Source organism: Macaca thibetana, chromosome 5 (genome assembly GCF_024542745.1).
Source record: "Macaca thibetana thibetana isolate TM-01 chromosome 5, ASM2454274v1, whole genome shotgun sequence".
In the NCBI taxonomy this organism is placed as follows: Eukaryota; Metazoa; Chordata; class Mammalia; order Primates; family Cercopithecidae; genus Macaca; species Macaca thibetana.
Window position 1 is genome coordinate 177354003 of NC_065582.1, and position 18344 is coordinate 177372346.

At 53.3% G+C, this 18344-nt stretch overlaps 1 protein-coding gene across 6 annotated transcripts in view; it reads left to right on the top strand.

The window, feature by feature from the left end:
- The window catches only part of NSG1 (neuronal vesicle trafficking associated 1), a 556677-nt gene that overhangs the window by 522092 nt on the left and 16241 nt on the right, over window positions 1-18344 (top strand). For 4 of the 6 annotated variants that reach the window (XM_050792226.1, XM_050792229.1, XM_050792227.1 and 1 more), the window contains exons 2-4: window positions 672-751; window positions 1157-1311; window positions 4948-5064. In XM_050792226.1, the coding sequence (XP_050648183.1) occupies window positions 1183-1311; window positions 4948-5064 (246 nt within the window). In that variant the 5' untranslated portion in view covers window positions 672-751; window positions 1157-1182. Of the gene's footprint in view, window positions 1-665; window positions 752-1156; window positions 1312-4947; window positions 5065-18344 lie in introns of all 6 variants that reach the window. The other 2 variants (XM_050792225.1, XM_050792224.1) reach the window with 1 other exon arrangement.

Below are 18344 nucleotides of genomic sequence, written 5' to 3' on the forward strand. Positions count from 1 at the left end.
TGGGAGAGCGCTACTCAGCCTCCCGCACCACCGAAAACCTCCTCCTCCTCCTCTTGGGTACGCGCCCCCTTTATACGCGGACGCGCCCTCTTTTGGTCGCCCCCTCCCCAACCCAGCGCTCAGGAGCGCCCTGCTCTGGTCTCTGCCACCACCCAGCACCTCCTGGACTCATCCCCACAAACCCTTGAACCTCCTCAGGACCCCCAGGTGAGCGCGGCGCGCTGCGGGCGGGGACCCTCTTTGCACCTCCCCGCACCCCTGGGGGTCGCTGTGTCTCTAGGGTCCCCGCCTCCCCTTTCTCCTTTCTGAGCGCCTCGCGCCCAGGCCGCCGCCCGGGGCGGCGCAGCCCGCAGCCCTCACGCTCCGGACGCCCTCCGCCGCTCCGAGGCCCCCTCGGGGTGCGTCCTCTCCCTGTCCCCTGTTCCCTCCCCCAGCTCAGGGCAGGCGCGAGGTCCCAGGGGAGGCTCCCGCCCAGCCCCGCACTCCTTTGTGCGGCCGGGCGGGCGCTGCGTCAAGGCAGAGGCGCGGCCACACGCGCGCACCCACCCGCGCGCACCCAGCCCCCGGGAGCGGCAGGAAGGGAGGCGGCGGCGCGAGGAGGAGGGAGCGGCCGCGGAGCCCAATCGCTCGCTCCCCTTCCCGGGTCCGCGCGCGGCGCCGCCTCCGCCATTGCTGCGAGCAGGAGCAGGCGACGCGGAGCTCGGTGCGCGGAGCTCGGAACGCTGAGCTGACCTGCCGGAGCCGGGCGTGGGTGAGTGCGGCCGGCCGCGCCTGGGCTCGCCGAGGCCGGACCTTGCCTGCCCGGGAGTGGGGCCCGGGGGATTCCCATCTCCCCGAGTGCGCGGGACGGGGCTGTGGACGGCGGGTCGCCCAGGTGCGGCTGCCCCAGGACCGGGAACCAGGTCTGGAGGGGCTGGGCAGGGGCGGCGCCCCCTCCCCTGGCTGCTGTGCGCCCTTGCGCCTGGCGCTTGGGTCCTGCGAGATGAAGGTCTAGAAATACCCAGCACCCTCCGACCGCCGCATCAGGCCGTGACCACCGCGTCTCCACGACCCCTCCCCGAGACCAAGCGGGACGGCGGTGGGTGTGGGTGCCCGCTTTCCCCAGCCCCGCCCCGGGTCTTGCTTGCGGTGACTACCCCCGGCCCTCCCTCCGCAGGCTGCAGCCTCGGAGCTCCCGGAACGATGGTGAAGTTGGGGAACAATTTTGCGGAGAAGGGCACCAAGCAGCCGCTGCTGGAGGATGGCTTCGACACCATTCCCCTGATGACGCCCCTCGATGTCAATCAGCTGCAGTTCCCGCCCCCGGATAAGGTAAGCCCCCCCGCCCCTCCACGTTGCCGGGTGCGCACCCCCAAATCTCGCACGGTGGCCGCAACAAAAGAAACGCGCCGCGTGCACTGGGTACGCGAAGTGGGGGCGGGCTCGGGAGGCCGAAGGGAGCGCGGCGAGGACATTGTACCCGCGCGGGATTCTGCCTTAGATGATATCCTAGTCCTGACAGTGGAACGCGGTGGGGCAAGATTCCTTCGCGTTTTTCCTGGGAGCCCCGCAGCTGCCCTGCTCCTCCCTTGCCCCGTGGCCCCAGGGGCTCTGGATCGGGGGTGAGCCTTGGGGCGGACGAGGCTGCCCCTGTACCTTCCCGGGTGTGGCAGTTTTAGCCCGACTTGCCCCACCGAGGCGGGGGAACGCTCTCCTTGGTCAGATGGCCCCTCCCCAGGGCTGAATTGTTCTCGCCCTTTCTGCCTGCCCCTGCCAGGCGGGCGCTAGGTGCAGGAGGGTGTGCGCGCTCACACAGGGTCTCCTTCCTCTTTGTTCCTTTTGTGAAATCTGCAAATAAGTGCCTGGGCTCGCTCAGTATTGGTGTCACTGGGAACAACCATTCATCAACCTTTCCCCAAAGTGTTTTCTGCTGGATTTAAAGAATCTCCTCGTTTTGAATATAGCATCCAATTAAATAGTTTCTATTTGCTAAGAATAATATTTCCAGGAGTTAACACTTGAAAATGTAAATAGATCTTTGCATGTCTAGGCAATTGTACTGTAAAACTCATATCTAAGACCGTAGACACAGCATCTGTTCTCAGCATCTTGCTGCCGCTTACAAACCACCACAGCCACGAATAATTCCCGGAAGTGCTTTTCTATTTATTTTCTCATTTAGTCCCTGGTAAAGGGGCTCTGAGTCAGGGCTCTGCCTTCCTTCCAGCAAGTTGGTGATTGCTGGCGGGGCGGGTGTTGTGGGGTGGGGGTGTCCCGGTGGGGGCCCTAACCCCTGTGAAGGTGTCCTCCCAGCTTTATTGTGTGTGTTATCGGGGGAGGGAGGCAGGAGCCGGGAAGAGGCTGGCAGCAGGGGTTTCAGTGCAAGAAAGGGGGATCAACTGGCCACACCTGTGCCCCCCAGGCCATGGTGGTGCCACTCTGGGCCGCTGATGGTCCAGGCTAGGCTTTGCAGGAGGGGCAGGGTTGCCTGAGGCCTCAGCTTTCGCTCCACCCCTCCCTGTCTAGGCATCAGACTTGTCCAGTTAGCATTGCCTGGCCCCGAGGCCTCCACGCCCCCTCCTGCCTCGGCCCCCAGCTGCTCGGCTGAGGAGCAGCGGCGCCTGTGCCAGGAACTCCGTGTCCTGAGGCAGCACCTCTATCAGGTGATTCCCCTCACTTGGCCTGAGCTTCCTCTCTCATCCTGAGTCTGTTCCATTCCAGAACCATTTGGCACGGTTGGTTTATACAGGGAGGAGGGTTTCAGGCAGGTATGAAATCCTCACCCACTAATCAGGTCGACCAGGCGTAGCCTAGGCAGCTGGAAAAGGGATGAGTCTCCTCTCTCTGCAAGTGTCCAAAGGGGGGCAACCAGTCTCAGGTCCAGCCGGGACTTCCAGCCAGGACTGAGTGTGGGTACAGGGTTATGGCTTTGGGATCATTTTCCAGATGGCTTCTAAGGTCACAATGAGGAAACTGAGCCTCGGAGCATTTATGGGACATGCCCAAGGTCACTGGGCTGAAGGTTACAGTCCTCCAGGATGCAAAAGTTTCTGCGGTGCCTCTTACTCCACCCTGCTTGGAGCCAGATGTCGCTCATGTAAGACCTCTCTTAACCTGAACAACCGCAACGTGTTGCTGACAGTCAGAGTTCAGGGAGGTGATGTCACCTGTTCCAGGTGACATGGCTTCTGAGGGGTGGTGACACAGTTGGACTGTAAACAAGAATCTGTTCTGAGAACGTGTATGGAGTGCTGAGGTGCTGGAGGGGCAGCGGTGACAGCAGTCACAGTGCTGGCAGTAGAGTGGTCTCCCTCACATTTGCTGGACACTTATTCTGCACCAGGAACTATTCTGCCAGTTTAAATTCTATTTTTAGGTTTATTACAGGTTTAAATTCTTTTGATGCGTTGACATGTCATGAGGTCACTACCAATGTTAGCCCCCTTTTGCAGGTGTGGAAATGCAGGCACGGAGAGTTTGAGAATTGCCCGAGGTAACCTAGCCTGTTCGTGGCAGGTGCAGATAGAACCCAGGTCGACAGAATATTAATGCGGCCCCCACACAGGATGGAGGTTTCTGTGGGTTTCCTCGTCCTCAGCAGTAGCCTTGTTCCCATTCATTGGCCAGTCTAGGCCTGCGTGCTCAAGGTCACATGGCTAGTTGGGTCCAGTTGGGGTTTAAGAATGACAAGGTGGCACCCAACCACTGCCTCAAGAAATGGGTGCCTCACAGGGGTGGGTGCCCAGGCCAGCCCATGCCAGGCACCCCCTCCCTCTCCATCACAGGAGCACTGGGTGGAAAAGGAGTTGGGGCCGGGGGGCCAAGAGTGTGGTTACAAGGTTATGGCTCTTGGGATCATTTTTCAGTGACACCTGGAATGGGCTCTGCTGTTCTTTCTCCCCAAGGCTGGCTTTGGGGGTCACAGCGCCGGCTGAGAGGCCCTCTGGCTGCCCGCCGGGGACTGACCATCCCCGGTTGCTGGGGTCTCTTTGTTCTGCCCTGGGCCCCACCATCGTGGAGAGCAGGTGACGGACCGCCCAATGAAGGGAGCCTTGTCCCTCGAGGGAGAAGAGCTTGGAGGTGGCTGACTGTCTCTAGTGCAACAGCCTCTCCTGGAACCTGGCTTGGGGAATGAAGTTTGGGGATTAGAGATCTATAACGCCTTGACACTGCTCCTGAACACCTCCCAGTCCAGTGGGACAGAGAAGTAAACAGTCCCTGGCAATGGGTGTGGGGAGTGATGAAGGCAGCACCGCTGAGGCCAGGGTTGTGAGTGTCCCGGGTGGGGAGGCTTCCTGGGTCCATCTGAAGCTGCTCGGGTGTAAGGGCTGGTTTCCAGGTTGGACAAACATCCTTCTGCCTCACAGTAGGGGGTGGAGGGGAATGAGAGCAGGGAGACCCTTTGGGGGCTGTGGCAGGGGCAGAGGGAGAGGAGGATGTGGGGGTGGAGACAAAGAGGTTGATCCTGGATCTGTTTCCTGACAGGCTGGCGACCAGCTTCTCCAGCCAGTCCTGGAGGGCTGTGGACAGTGACCTCAGACTTCCTCTTCTTGTGCCCATGGTGGCACAGCAAGGCCAGTGAAAAAGCAGGTGCAGTCTCCCAGCTTCCTGGGCCAAGCCAGGCTTCGGCTCTGGTGGGTGAAAGGAGCACTGGGTTAGGAGTCAGATGCTAGGCTGCATCCCTGCCCTGCCGCCTATGAGCTGCGTGACCTTGGCCGATAAGCTTACCTTCTGTGGCCCTCGGTTATAATGTTTCCCTCCTGGGACTGCTATCAGGATTATTAATGGGACATTTCTCTGAAAGTCCTGGCACAGAGGAGATTTCCAAAAAGTAGTGGCTGTTCCCGTTCTTCTTGTGAATTTCTTCCTGGCCAATGGTGACTTTGAATGTGGGAGCTCCCAGACCCACCCTCTTTGGGCAGATCGTCTGAATGCATCTGACTTTTGTTTCTCTGTTTCCTGGATAAGGTGGTCGTGAAAACCAAGACCGAGTATGAACCTGACCGCAAGAAAGGGAAAGCACGTCCTCCCCAAATTGCTGAGTTCACCGTCAGCATCACGGAGGGTGTCACCGAGAGGTTTAAGGTGAGTGGTCCTGTGGTGGGGGAGATGCTGCTGTTGCCCCCAGAAGGGGTCCGCTGAGCTGCAGAGATGCCCTGCAGAGAGGCCCAGGGTATGATGCCGTTTGTCTGGGCTGATCCCAGCTGTGCACACCCAGTAGCTTCTGGCTACCTGCCAAGATGTTGTCCTTGTGCTTTTTGAACATTTCTTTCTTCCTTTCCTCTTCCAAAATGATCACAGGGAAAACCCACCCACGAACTGTCTTTTAGACAAAGGTTATAAACATATGAAAAATCACTCACCAAACATTAAAATATTTACTTAACAGTTCCAGGACGGAAGCAGACAATAACAAAAAGATAACGCACAGCGCTGATCACATGCCCGACGGGGGTCCCAGCCCTTTACCTAGTGAGCTCATCTGAGCAACCCTCCTGGCACACCAGTACTATCCGTATAACCCATTTTGCTGATGGAGAGGTTGAGGCACAGAGTGGTCACAGCTCTACACAGCAGAGCCAGGATCCCATCTGCAGGGGATCTGGCTTTGGGCCTGTGTGTATCCTCCATCCTTCCCCCTATCCCGATGGGATGAAGGGGTGCTGCTCAGAGCGGGAGGGTTCCAGCCTGTCTGGGTGGGAGGAGCGTTCTTGCCAGCCTGGCTGCCTTCAGAGGCCGCGTTGGTTGAAGAACAAGCTGGGATGTTTATCAGGAAACTCATTCTTTGGGAAACATGAGAGAGAGGGTAAAGCAGTAGCCTCATCCAGATTCAAGGCGGTGAATTGAGAGACATCAGTGGGCCCCAGGCCTTGCAGAGCGGCCCTGTCTGGCTCTCTGGTCACCCTCCACTTGACAGCGTGAGCAGTTTGCTTGTGCTGGGGGCACAGGAACTCCCACCCCCAACCCCTGCAGTTTCCAGAGCACCTGTGGGTATGGCATCATATTTGATCTCTGTGACAACCTTGTGGATCACAGAAGGGGTGGGACTGGGGGCCATCCCTGGTTACCAGATGAAGCTGGAGCCACAGAGTGACTGGGGAAGCCAGGGCGTAATCTGACTTTCAGTCCCTCCTGCTTCCTGTTGCCACACACTGCCTGTCAGGGCCTGCCTGGTCCAGCGGGTCCCGTGAGTGTTGCTGTGGGGCGATTACTTGTGTCAGCTCAGCGAATCCTCCCAGCAGCCCTCTGCCTGCTACCTACTAATAGTAGGTACTATTTGTATCACCGGTATTACGGATGGGGAAGTCGAGGCACAGAGCAGTCTGTGTCTGTCCCTGCTGGTATGTAAGGATGTCGTGTGTGCTGAGAGGCTCTTTTGGTGGCTCCTGGCTCAGCCGTTCATATGTGTTTGAGGTTCATGGCCAGGGCCAAGACATACTGACCCGAGGTCAAACCTGTCTTCTACGCTGGCCAGTGGGATTAGCGTGTGCCTTATCTGCTGCCACTCACCTGTCCTGCCCCATCTGCACCTGGGTTTGGCTGCTACCCCTGGTTGAGGCAGGAGTGGCCTTGATTTCAAGGTCACGGTGCCCTCTGTCCTGATGGCTAAACGCTGTCTGATGTCTGAGTGTGTCTGGGTTTCTCAGGCCCGCCTTGCCCTTTGCTTTCCCAGCCCCGGCATTTTAGATCCCCACAGAGCAGGGCGCAGTGCGACACTTGAACAGCTATTGCTTCATCTGTTGAGTGTCTATGGTGTGCCAGGCTCTGTCCCCGACCTCTGGTGTTCTTCATTTGTACTTTTCCCACATGACCACCTGAAACAGGTCCCCAGGTCTCTTGCCTAAGGAATGGGTGACGCAAATTTGCCACCAGGGCCCTTGACAGCCTTGGCTGGGACTCTGTGGTTACCCAGCCCCTGTTGCCCAGAACCTGAAGGCTCAGAAGACCATGGGCGATTGTGCTTGTCCCAGTAGACTGGCTGCTGGCCGCAGAGGCCCTGCCTCGTCTCCCTGCCTCCACCTCCTGTGGCTGTCTGAGAAGGCGATGTATGCAGTAGGTGCTCAGTACATGACTGTACTGGACGAAGTCCGCTGGGTGTGTTCCTCTGCTTAGTTTTCCTGGCCTCCTTTATGATTCACAACCACCCTGAAGGGGGTGGCACTGGCCCCTTCACACATAAGACTGCTGAGCCCCAGGTGGCCCCAGGGCGGCTGGGTGCTCCCTCTGTTACTCTGTGGCTTCAAAGCCAAGCCTTCCCACCATCCCTCCCCACTCCCATGGGATGCCTGCTGCTTCCCAGACCCCATCCCTTCCATCTCCTCCCAGGACAGGTGCAGATCACACCTCTGCCGGGAAGCCTCCTAGGTCCCTCTCAGTTGCAACAAACCTCAGCGTCCTGTTTCCAGTGCCCTTTGTAGCCAGGCCGCGACAGCATGTAACAGTGACGGAGTGCTGCATGAGCTGGACTCTGCTTCGCACTCCTATGCTCATATTACCTCATTTAATCTTCATAAACACCTCAGGAAGTAGCCTCATAGCTCCATTTTACATAGAGGGGAAACTGAGGCAGACAGCCTTGACTGCCTGCTCTCGGCTGTGGCACCAGAGCTCCTTGGCTTCTTGGAGAAGTGGGTTTGCGTGGGAGCCCTCACCCCAGGCGCCATCGCTGTTGAGCCATTCCGCTTCTACAAATCCTTTTCCTTTGTTGATTCCAAACCCTTGCTCTGCTGCCTAGAGCCACACAGAATGTGCGGCGCCCTCCTTCCCCAGCCCCAAGGCCTTCAGAGACCTGGCAGGCTCAGGTATCCCGGAAGCCTCCCCAGTGTACAGCTTCTTTTTCTCATGTTTCTTCCTGAGTCCTGGTTTCCAGACTCCCTTCCCCTAGGTGTCCTCTTTTGAGGGTCTGGGTTGGGTTGTCTTCTCTTTGGGTGCGAAACCTGTGACCAGATGTGTCCTGGCAAGGTCCATTGGTGTGGCCCTTCCAGGCACAGGCCCCTCAGCCTGAACGGGTGACCTGAGGAGGGGAACAAGGCCATAGAGACCCCCTGAGCCAAGAATGTCAGCCAAAAATGAAGGCTTCGGGACTCTTTGTGCAGACAGAACTTACTCATCAGCTGCTCCGTGCCAGCCACGGGAAGAGCTCCTTGATAGCATCTCCCTGGCGCTTCTTGCACGCACAGTAACAGCTTGATAAGTAAATGGATGACTAATCGTGCTGCTGGCCTCCCATGAATGGGGGACTTGGCAAGATTTCCTGGGTCTGCCTGTGGGTCCTTGCTTGTTGAGTAAGTTCAGTGGCAGCTCGTCGGATTGAGCCCTCTCTCGGGGCCGTGCTTGCATGTAAGCCTCTAACAGGTGATGCCTGCCACTTATCACCAAGTCAGACAGGTGACCTGCTCAAGGCCACACAGTCAGTCAGTGGCAGAGGCACAGTAGGAGCTGGGCAGGAGGCTCTAGAAGCCTGTTGCTGTGGCATACTTCAGCCCACTAGCTTGTCCAGGAAGCCTGCAGATGGACTTTTGCAGCTGAACAACTTACATTCTAAGAGCGTCTCTTCCCTGTGCCTGCTCCGAGCCCCTTCTCAACTGGGAAGGAGATTTACCTAACTCCCTGCCCACTTGTTGTGGGGTGGATGTGAGAGGCAACCTCCAAAGTGCTGTTTCCCCAGGTGTATCTGGATCTACCTGTCAGCATCAGCTGAAGTTTGATTTTAACACAGGGACCCTGAAGCCCAGGGTGATGCGTTTTAACAAATGCTTTCCAGGTGATCCTAATGTATCCCAAGTTTTTGAACCTTCTCGATGGTGGTCCATTCTGGCACAGAAGCCGGGAAGGGTGAGGAGGGCTGGTGCCTTTTGGGAATGCTAAGGGTGCCTACCTTTCTGGAATGTTCTCCCAGCTTTTTATTGTCCAGGCGGATTTCTGGCATCCCTGAACGTGTGCACACAACGAGTCGTGCTGCTGTTGTGTGAAGCTGCAGCTGGTTGAGGGCTGGGGGTCTCTCTTTCTGAAATGGGAGCACATGGGGAGCAGGCTATGCTGGAGACACGGGCATGATGGAGGGTCCAGAATAGAGATCCGCCTTCCCTGGCTTGTGTGCCCCCCTGCCAGGGCCCAGTCGAAGCTGTGGTTGGGACAGAGCATCTTCCTCGTCCGGCTGGTGACTGGACAGCTTCTGTGCAGCTCCCTGGCCCAGCCATCATCTTAGCTCTTTCATCTCCACGTGTGAATCGCAGGAATGGAATCTCACCTTTCTGATGTTGAAGCGATAGGTAAATCGTTTGTTCCCTCCTGTCTCTAATTTGTGTAGCTCAGGAGACCTCATCTTTATAGGCCTTTGGATGGCATCCTTGAAACGGAGTGTCTTTTTGGATGCAGCTTTCTGATTGTCACTTGGGGATTAATCTCTTGGCTGTGAGGTTGCTAGGCTGGTTGCTAGGTAACTGCTGACTGGGAGAAGGTTCTGAGAGACTCTGCCACACAGGATGGCAGGAGGACTCCCCCAGCGGCGGCCAGCAGCTTGGGCTTCCAAAGAGGTTCTTGTCAACAAGGAAAGCAGTCGCTTAATTAATTGGAGGCATATTTACGCTGAGAATAAACACTGGCTGAGATGTTTCTCAAATGAACCAAACCTAAACATTTTTGAAATTGTGCTTCCCCACTGATGCCTGCAGAACGGCGGGTCGGGGCTGCTGGAGCCGCTGCTTGCGGTTCTTCTGATCTGGAGACAGTCATTAGGGACCGTCATTAGGCAGGTGACAGGAAGGCTCCCTCAGGGCCCACTGCAGCCCTTTGTGCTTCTTGGTGCTGGTGATGACTGGCTGCTGACACTGGAGAGGTCTCCACACCCGGTTTGCCTGTGATGTGAGTTCAGGGTTGGGTGGTCCAGCCATGCCCCTCACCGGCTACCATGTCACCCTGGGGCCATGAGAGATTCCAAGGTTGGCTTTGCACAGGAACACCTTTCACTGCCAGGGCAGAGCTGGGGAGCATTTTGGCAGGAGAGACCTCGTCCGTCTGCGTGGTCCTCGTGGTTGGCAGTCCAGACTCTGGTGGGGGTGTCCCTCTGTGTCCTGTCGCAGAGGACTCTGGGGGTGGTTTGTGTCTTTCCTTCACATCCCTAATGACCTTGAGCTTCCTGCGTGCCCATCTGTTTCCACACTCTCCAGTAAGCCCCTGGTGTGTTTCAAGATGCATTTCTTAAATATTTATGAACAGTGATGCCGTTTCCTTGGCATTCAGCAGTGGGAGTCGGGTTTCTTCCTGTGGGAGTGGTATTGGAGACCCTGAAAGTGTGTGTGGACGCCCCCTCACCTTTAGCTATGCGAGCATCTTGTAGGGTCCTCGGGCTGTGGTTGCGGAGCCCACCTTCCCCAGGCCAGCTGTAGTGTGGGGGCTTTGGCTGGATCGGATACCATGTGGGTTGAGTCATCTGTGTGTGTGTGTGTGTGTGTGTTCACTTTTGTGTGGGTTACCTAAAATATTTAGGGCTGTAAACGCTTGAAGATGTCGGGATTCATCTTCTTTTTCCAAGTTTTTTCCTTTTTTTTTTTTTAACTGCATTACTCAGCAGAAATGCTCATTTCCTTCTCCCGCCCCATTAGGGTAGGAGGATGGGGAGAGTGACAGCAGCCGCCCAGCACCATCGACCTGGCGCCATCGACCCAGTGCACGCCTGGGCTTGGGGTGCCATGAGCACTGTCTCGTTCACTGTTAGTAACAGTCTCTGATGGTTGACCCTGCTGTCCTGATTTTGTAGGTGACGAATTAAGACCAGAAATGCTAAGGAACAGGCCCAAGGTCACCCAGCTAATGAGGGTGACACACCAAAGCCCACTGTGTGCCGTCCACACCAGTGGGGCCTGTAGGGCGACTCCCCTGCAGACCCTGAGCTGGGCAGCGGCCCCAGACCTGAGAGGGCAGACAGGAAAGGAGCACAGCCAGTGCTGATGGCGCTCAGGTTTCACTGTCCAGATGGTAAGCGTTCCGAGAACGAGGCCACAGGCCACTGCCTTTCACTTCTGTGACCGTGTAACGCCCAGCCCAGGTGGGGCCCTTCTGTGAGTGACAGCACACACAGTGAGTGGTCAGGATGCTGGGTGACGGCCATCACCCAGGATCCCTGAGCCTCGAGGACACATGTTCCCTCCTTATCAACTTGTTACAAACGCACCCTGAGGCCCAGATCCTGTTTGTATTTCTCTGTGACCGGCTGTTCTTTCCAGAAAACACTCCTCAGGTCTCCCTTGCCTTCCGCCAGGGCTCACGGTCTCTTGTCAGCACCCCCACAATAGTTTGCGACACCTTCAGCCTCCTCCCTCTCTCCTCTGGCCCATTCTTTATTTTTTTATTTTTATTTTTTTTTTATGTTTTGAGACGGAGTCCTGCTCTGTCACCCAGACTGGAGTGCAGTGGCACGATCTCGGCTCACTGCAACCTCCACCTCCCAGGTGCAAGCGATTCTCTTGCCTCAGCCTCCCAAGTAGCTGGGATTACAGGCGCCCGCCACTATGCCTGGCTAATTTTTGTATTTTTAGTAGAGATGGGGTTTCACCATCTTCGCCAGGCTGGTCTTGAATTCCTGACCTCGTGATCCATCTGCCTTGGCCTCCCAAAATGCTGGGATTACAGGCGTGAGCAACCATGCCCGGCCTGGCCCATTATTTAAAGAATGGTCTTTAAATAATTGTGGTAAAATATACAAAATATAAAACTTACCACTTTAAGGTAAGTGCCATATTAAATTCAGTGCCATCTAACACATTCACCGTGTTGTCCAACCATCATCACTAGCTAGTTCCAGCACATTTTTATCACCCCAAAAGGAGACCTGATTCCCATTAAGCAGTCACTCCCATGCCCCTTTCCCCAGCCCCTGGTAGCCACAAATCTGTTTTGTGTCCCTGTGATTTGCCTATTCTAGACATGTCATAGAAATCGAATCTTATAAGTTGTGATGTGAACATCTATCTGGCCTCTTTCACTTAGGTTGCTATTTCAAAGCCCAGCTACATTGTAGCATTTGCAAGTGCTTCATTCCTTTTCACGGCTGAGTAATATTCCATTGTACCAATAGACCACATTTTGTTTATCCATTCATTGGTTGATAAGACATTTGGGTTGTTTCCATATTTGGGCTGTTGTGAGTAGTGCTGCTATGAACATTCATTTACAAGTTTTTGTTTGCATACCTGTTGAATTTTTGGGGATATATGCCCAGAAGTAGAATTGTGGGGCCATGTGGTAATTTGATTTTTAACATATTGTGGAGTTACCAAACTTCTCCACAGAGCTGTACCATTTTACATTCCCATTAGCAATGCACAGTGGTTTCAATTTCTCCACATCCTCACCAGCACTTGTTTTATTTTATTTTATTATAAACATCCTAGTGGATATGAAGTAGTATCTCATTGTGGTTTTGATTTGTATTTCCCTAGTGGCTAATGATGTTCTGCATCTTTTCATGTACTTGTTGGCCATTTGTATCTCTTCTTCAGAGATATGTCTACTCAAATCCTTTTCCATTTTTTAATCAGGTTGTTTGTGTTTTTATTGTTGTTGTTGTTGTTTTTGAGACAGGGTCTCACTCTGTCACCCAGGCTGGAGTGTAGTGGTGGGATCTCAGCTCACTGCATCCTTGACCTCCTGGGCTCAAGTAATCCTCCCACCTCAGCCCCTGGAGTAGCTGGAACTACAGGCATTCACCACCACACCCAGCTAATTTTTGTATTTTTTGTAGAGATGGGGTTTTACCATGTTGCCCAGGCTGCTCTCAAACTCCTGGACTCAAGGAATCCTCTCGCCTTGGCCTCCCAAAGTGCTGGGATTACAGATTGTGAGCCACCACACCCAGCCATGTTTTTGTTGTTGAGTTGTAAGAGTTCCTTATATATTTTAGATACTAAGCCCTTATAAGATATGTGATTTGTTAATATTTTCTACCATTCTGTAGGTTCTTTTTTCACTTTCTTGCTCGTTTCTTTGATGCACAAAATTTTAAATTTTTGGTGAAGTATCATTTATTTTTTCTTCTATTGTTTGTATTTTTGGTGTCATGTCTATCTAAGATAGTGGTCCCCAACCTTTTTGCACCAGGGACTGGTTTTGTGGAAGACAGTTTTTCTACTGACCAGGGAGCAGGGGATGGTTTGGGGGTGAAGCGAGATCATCAGGCTTTAGATTCTCATAAGGATCATTAGGCATTAGATTCTCATAAGGAGAACACAACCTAGGTCCCTTGCATGCACAGTTCACAGTAGGGTTCATGCTCCTATGAGAATCTAATGCTGCCACTGATCTGACAGGAGGCAGAGCTCAGGCAATAATGCTTGCTCACCTGCCATTCACCTCCTGCTGTGCAGCCCAGTTCCTAACAGACCATGGACTGGTACTGGTCTGCAGCCCGGGGGTTCGGGACCCCTGATCTAAGACACCGTTGCCAAATCAATGAAGATTTTTTCCCTTGTGTTTTCTTCTAAGAGTTTTATGGCTTAGCTTTTATATTTAGATATTTGACCCATTTGAGTTAATTTTTGCATATGGTGTGAGGTAAGGGTCAATACCATTCTTTTGCATGTGGTCCTAACACTGTTGTTGAAGAGATTGTTCTTTCCTTATTGAATGAATAGTCTTGGCCCCCTTATTGACAATCAGTTGACCATGGACTCATAGTTTTGTTTCTGGACTCTCCATTACATGGATTTGTATATCTCATCTTATGCCAATACCACTCTGTTTTGATTACTGTAGCTTTGTAGTAAGTTTTAAAATTGAGAACTCCTCCAGTTTGTTCTTTGTTTTCCAGACTGGTTTTGAAAACAGTTTTGACTCTTTAGGGTCCCTTGTAATTTCCATTTTCTGCAAACAAACAAAAAAGCCTTTGGATTGTTGACAGATGGTTTTGAATCTGTAGATTAGTTTGGGAAGTGTTCCCATCCTAACAATATTAAGTTTTCCAATCTATGAACGCAGGGTGTCTTTCCCTTTAATTTCTTTCAAAAATTTCTTACAGTTTTCAGTGTACAAATTCCTTCACTTTTTAATGTAGGCAGTAAACTACAGAGGTATTAGTAGTACTTGTGAATTTGTCACCCATGCAAATCACAGGTGTTTTTATATCACAATGCAGTTGTGGGACAATGTGATCTTGGGGCAGTGTTTATTGCTCATAGTTCCTTTGAAGCCATAGTATCAGATCTTGTTCAGTGTGTTAATAAATGCATATATATTATATGAAAAATTTATACTTTTGTAATATTTCTATACCAGTATTTCAGTATAATCAGTTTTCTTTGCAAGTGTATGTATTGTGTTTTTTGCATTTAGAACATCATTCTAAGGATTTGTGGTTTCACACAGCTGCCAAAGAGGTCAATGACACAAACCTGGTGGAGCCCTGCACCCACAGCAGTGGGGGCTGGGCCACCTCAGGGCTACTGTGGGACGCACAGCAATGAGTACAAATCCCTGCCCAGCAGCTATAATCCCATTGCTCCTGCTTTAGAGCTTTTACTGCCAGCTGCACAGAAGTGATGTAAATTTCGGGATAATGTAGACCCTGCTGTAATACACACATGCATGCACGTCAGGGATAGGCATCTGTCCTGCTGTAATACACACATGCATGCACATCAGGGATAGGCATCTGTCCTGCTGTAATACACACATGCATGCACGTCAGTGATAGGCATCTGTCCTGCTGTAATACACACATGCATGCACATCAGGGATAGGCATCTGTCCTTCAGATGACTGCTTGTGCTGTGAGGAAAGCTAGTTTGTCACAAAGTGGCAGTTGCTTCCTGGGGTCCTGAAACACCCAGGAACTGTCTGCTTCCAGTATCTTGATGTGGCAGACGGGCACCTTTGTCGCTGGGCTCGTGTTCCCTTTCCTGCAGGATGTGCGATGCTGCAGCCACACTGGTCATAGACACTGGGTTTTTTTATGCTTCAGGCCTGTGGCACAAACCCTTTCTCCCTGCTGGACTCTCATTTCCCTCCTCCCTGGTAAGCTCCTCCTCCTTTGGGACATGGACCCCTCCTCCCAGAAGCCTCGCCTAGCAAAGTTAGCCGGGCTGGCTCTTTAGCAGTTCTCAGCCTGTGTTGGGAAGAGTTAACACCAGGTTGATGCTGTGGGACCCTACAGCCCTGCAGGGCTGCTCAGCCACATCAAAGCGCCTGAGAATGTGCCCTGGCTGCCTGGGGATTCTGTAAGAAGGAAGAAGGCAGGGACTTTTGGGACTGAGGTGCTTTGGCCATCATGGGCCCCTTCTTTCACTAAAAAAAGAGAAAATTTTGACTGCTTTGCTCTAAAGATCAATACAGTCCAGGCAGAGTTCCTCAGTATAGATTCACCAGCGTCAGTATGATGATGATGATTTTTTGAGACAGGACCTCGCTTTGTCACCCAGGCTGGTGTGTAGTGGCACACCATCTCGGCTCACTTCAGCCTCAAGCTCCCAGGCTGAAGCGATCCTCCCAAATCAGCCTCCTGAGCAGCTGGGACCACGGTGCATACCCCCATGCCCGGCTAATTTTTTGTTTTTTTGTTTTTTTGGTTTTTTTGTAGAGATGAGTTATCCCTATGGTGCCCAGGCTGGTCTCGAACTCCTGGGCTCAAGTGATCCTCTCGCTTCGGCCTCCCAAAGTGCTGGGATTACAGCATGAGCCACAGCACCCAGCCTGCTATTATTGTTTTCCTTTGATTTTTTTTTTTTCTTCGAGATGGGGTTTTGCTCTGTAGCCCAGGCTGGAGTGCAGTCCACGATCTCAGCTCACTGTATCCTCCACCTCCCAGGTTCCAACGATTCTCCTGCCTCAGCCCCCTGAGTAGCTGGGATTACAGACACCCATGACCATGCCTGATTAATTTTTGTATTTTTAGTAGAGTTGGGGTTTCACCATGTTGGCCAGGCTGGTCTCGAACTCCTGACCTCAGGTGATCTGCCCACCTCAGCCTCCCAAAGGGCTGGAATTACAGGCGTGAGCCATGGCACCCGGCCTTTCTCCTTTGATTTTGAAACAAAATTAAACTTGAACATGTTTGTGGGTTCCTGCAGGCACTGTGGACCCAGGTCCGGGCCCCGTGCTTCCTGTGCTTGACAGAGATAATGCGCCCTGGAAGAAGGTCCCGGCTTCTAAGGAAATGCGCTTCTCCCAACCTAGAGACTGCCTGGCCCACCTGGAGAAGCCAGGCATGAGAGTCAGATACTGTCTGTCAACCCACAGGGCGTGGACAGAAGAGCCGCCCTGGATCTGCTTCCTTCCCAGGCGAGATCACTGGCTTAATAAAACCAAGACAGCCAGCACCTCCTGCAAACTAAATCCATGTTCTGTTCGATGTGTAGACGTTATTCTGGGTCGGCTCCAGGTGCCCAAGAGTTGCTCAGTATGTGCTCATTAGGAGATGGAGTATCTGCCGGTTGTATTCATTCATTCACTCACTCACTCACTCACTCAGTCAGTCACTCACTCAGTCACTCACGCACTGAATGTGCAGGAGGCATCTTCTCTGTGCCAGATGTGTGAATCATAGCCCTGCCCTCGGGTTCCATCTATGGGGAGATGAACTTGAAAGGAGAAGTGAGTGTAACAAATAACCACCCATGCCATGGCTGAAGACGGTGCACGGGCATTCTCCCCAGGCCTGAAAGTCGGAAGTCCTAAGTCAGTTTCATTGGGCTAAAATCCAGGGGTGTGCAGGGCCCTGCTCTGTCCGGAGGCTGTCAGGGACGCACTGTTTCCCTGCCTCTTCTGTCTTCTGGAACTGCATGGGGCTCATGGTCCCATCCTCTGCCTTCATACCCTGTAGCACAATGTCTTCAAGCTTCTCTCTGCTCTTTTGTCTGTCTTCAAGTCGCCACCTCCTCGGCAGGGGCACCTCCCTCTGCTCCCCTGCTAGGAGGACACCTGTGATTACCTTTAGAACTCACCTAATCATCTGGGATAATCTCCTCTTCTCAAGGTCCTTGACTTGATTGGATCAGCAAAGTCCCTTACCAGGTACGGTTTCGGGAGTAGGACCTGGGTGTCTTTAGGGCCATTATTCAGCCACCGACAGCCAGTTTGCCTGGGCCCAGTCATGGACATCTGAACCTCAATTTCCCCATTTATAAAACACGGTCAGTAATACTGCCTTGCAGGTGTTGTATAAGGAGTACGCAGACTTGAAACAATGACCAGACTACAGAAGGCGGCGGACGTCTCCAGAGCTCCTCCTAATGGTAGTGTTTTGTTGTGAGAGTATAAAGTCTGGTGGGGTGTGTAGCTAGAGAGCCCCCAGGAATTCTGCCCAGATGTGGAATCCTTTGTTTATCCCCTTGCTTCCAGCTTAGGCTGCATGCGGGAGGCATCTGGAGTTTTAAACTTGCTATGCCACTGTCACTACTTGGGGTGGAGTCCAGACGCTGGGGACATTAGAGACGCCCATGATTCTCATCGGCAGCCACAGTTGAGTCCATTTGTACCCAGGCTGGAGCCACTGCGAATGGCGCCACCTCTCTTTTTGCATAGCCAACACCGGCCTCTTAGGATCACCTGGGTCCTGTTGGCCGACTTGAAGGTGCTGCCTTTTCAGTGACAAGGCCTTTGTTATGTGTAAAGAAAGGCATTGAATTGGACGGTCTCCAGCTTCTGCCCAGCATGACGATTGCAACATTGTGTGGGAGTGGGGCTCCCATTGGGTAACAATGGCTCACCCAGCTCACCACGCCCACTGTTTGCTAGCCATGGGGTCTCCTGCACACCCCACCATAGACTTAGGTGCTGGGCCGGCATCCCCCTTTCACAGGAAGCCAGGCGTTGGGGTGGATGCCCTTTGCAGGGTCACTGTGTGCGGCCAAGCAGGCCAGGACCCCAGGGCTACCTCACTGTTAGTCCCTGGCAGTGAATGGCTAGTTTGTCCGTCTTTTAAGTATTTTCCAGTTGGTTGAAAGATGGAGTTGCTGGTGGTCGTGGATCTCCAAGATGCTTACGATCATGGCATGTTGTTGTAGAGAAAGCTTAAAAGATACTGCACGGTCCTGGAGGAAATGCGATGTCTGGCTCAGTAACGTCATCCATTGTTCCAGAATCCTTCTAAGTATCTCATGGGGAGGGGGCAGGGACTTAGGAAAGTCTCCAAACTGTGACACACTTTTATTTCACTTTCATTAGGGAAAAATAGGTGCTGGGCTCCTTGGTGCCTGCATGCACGATTGGTGTCCCGATAGAGGCTGGGATGTTCCAGAGCCTTCCTGGGGCAGGGGGCCTGGCCAGGGCTTTGAAGGGCACGGAGGAGAGATGGCAGGGCAGCCTGGCATGGTGCGGAAGGAACGGGGTAATGGCAGAGAGAACAAGTGCAGGGGAGGGGAGCCGGTCCTGAG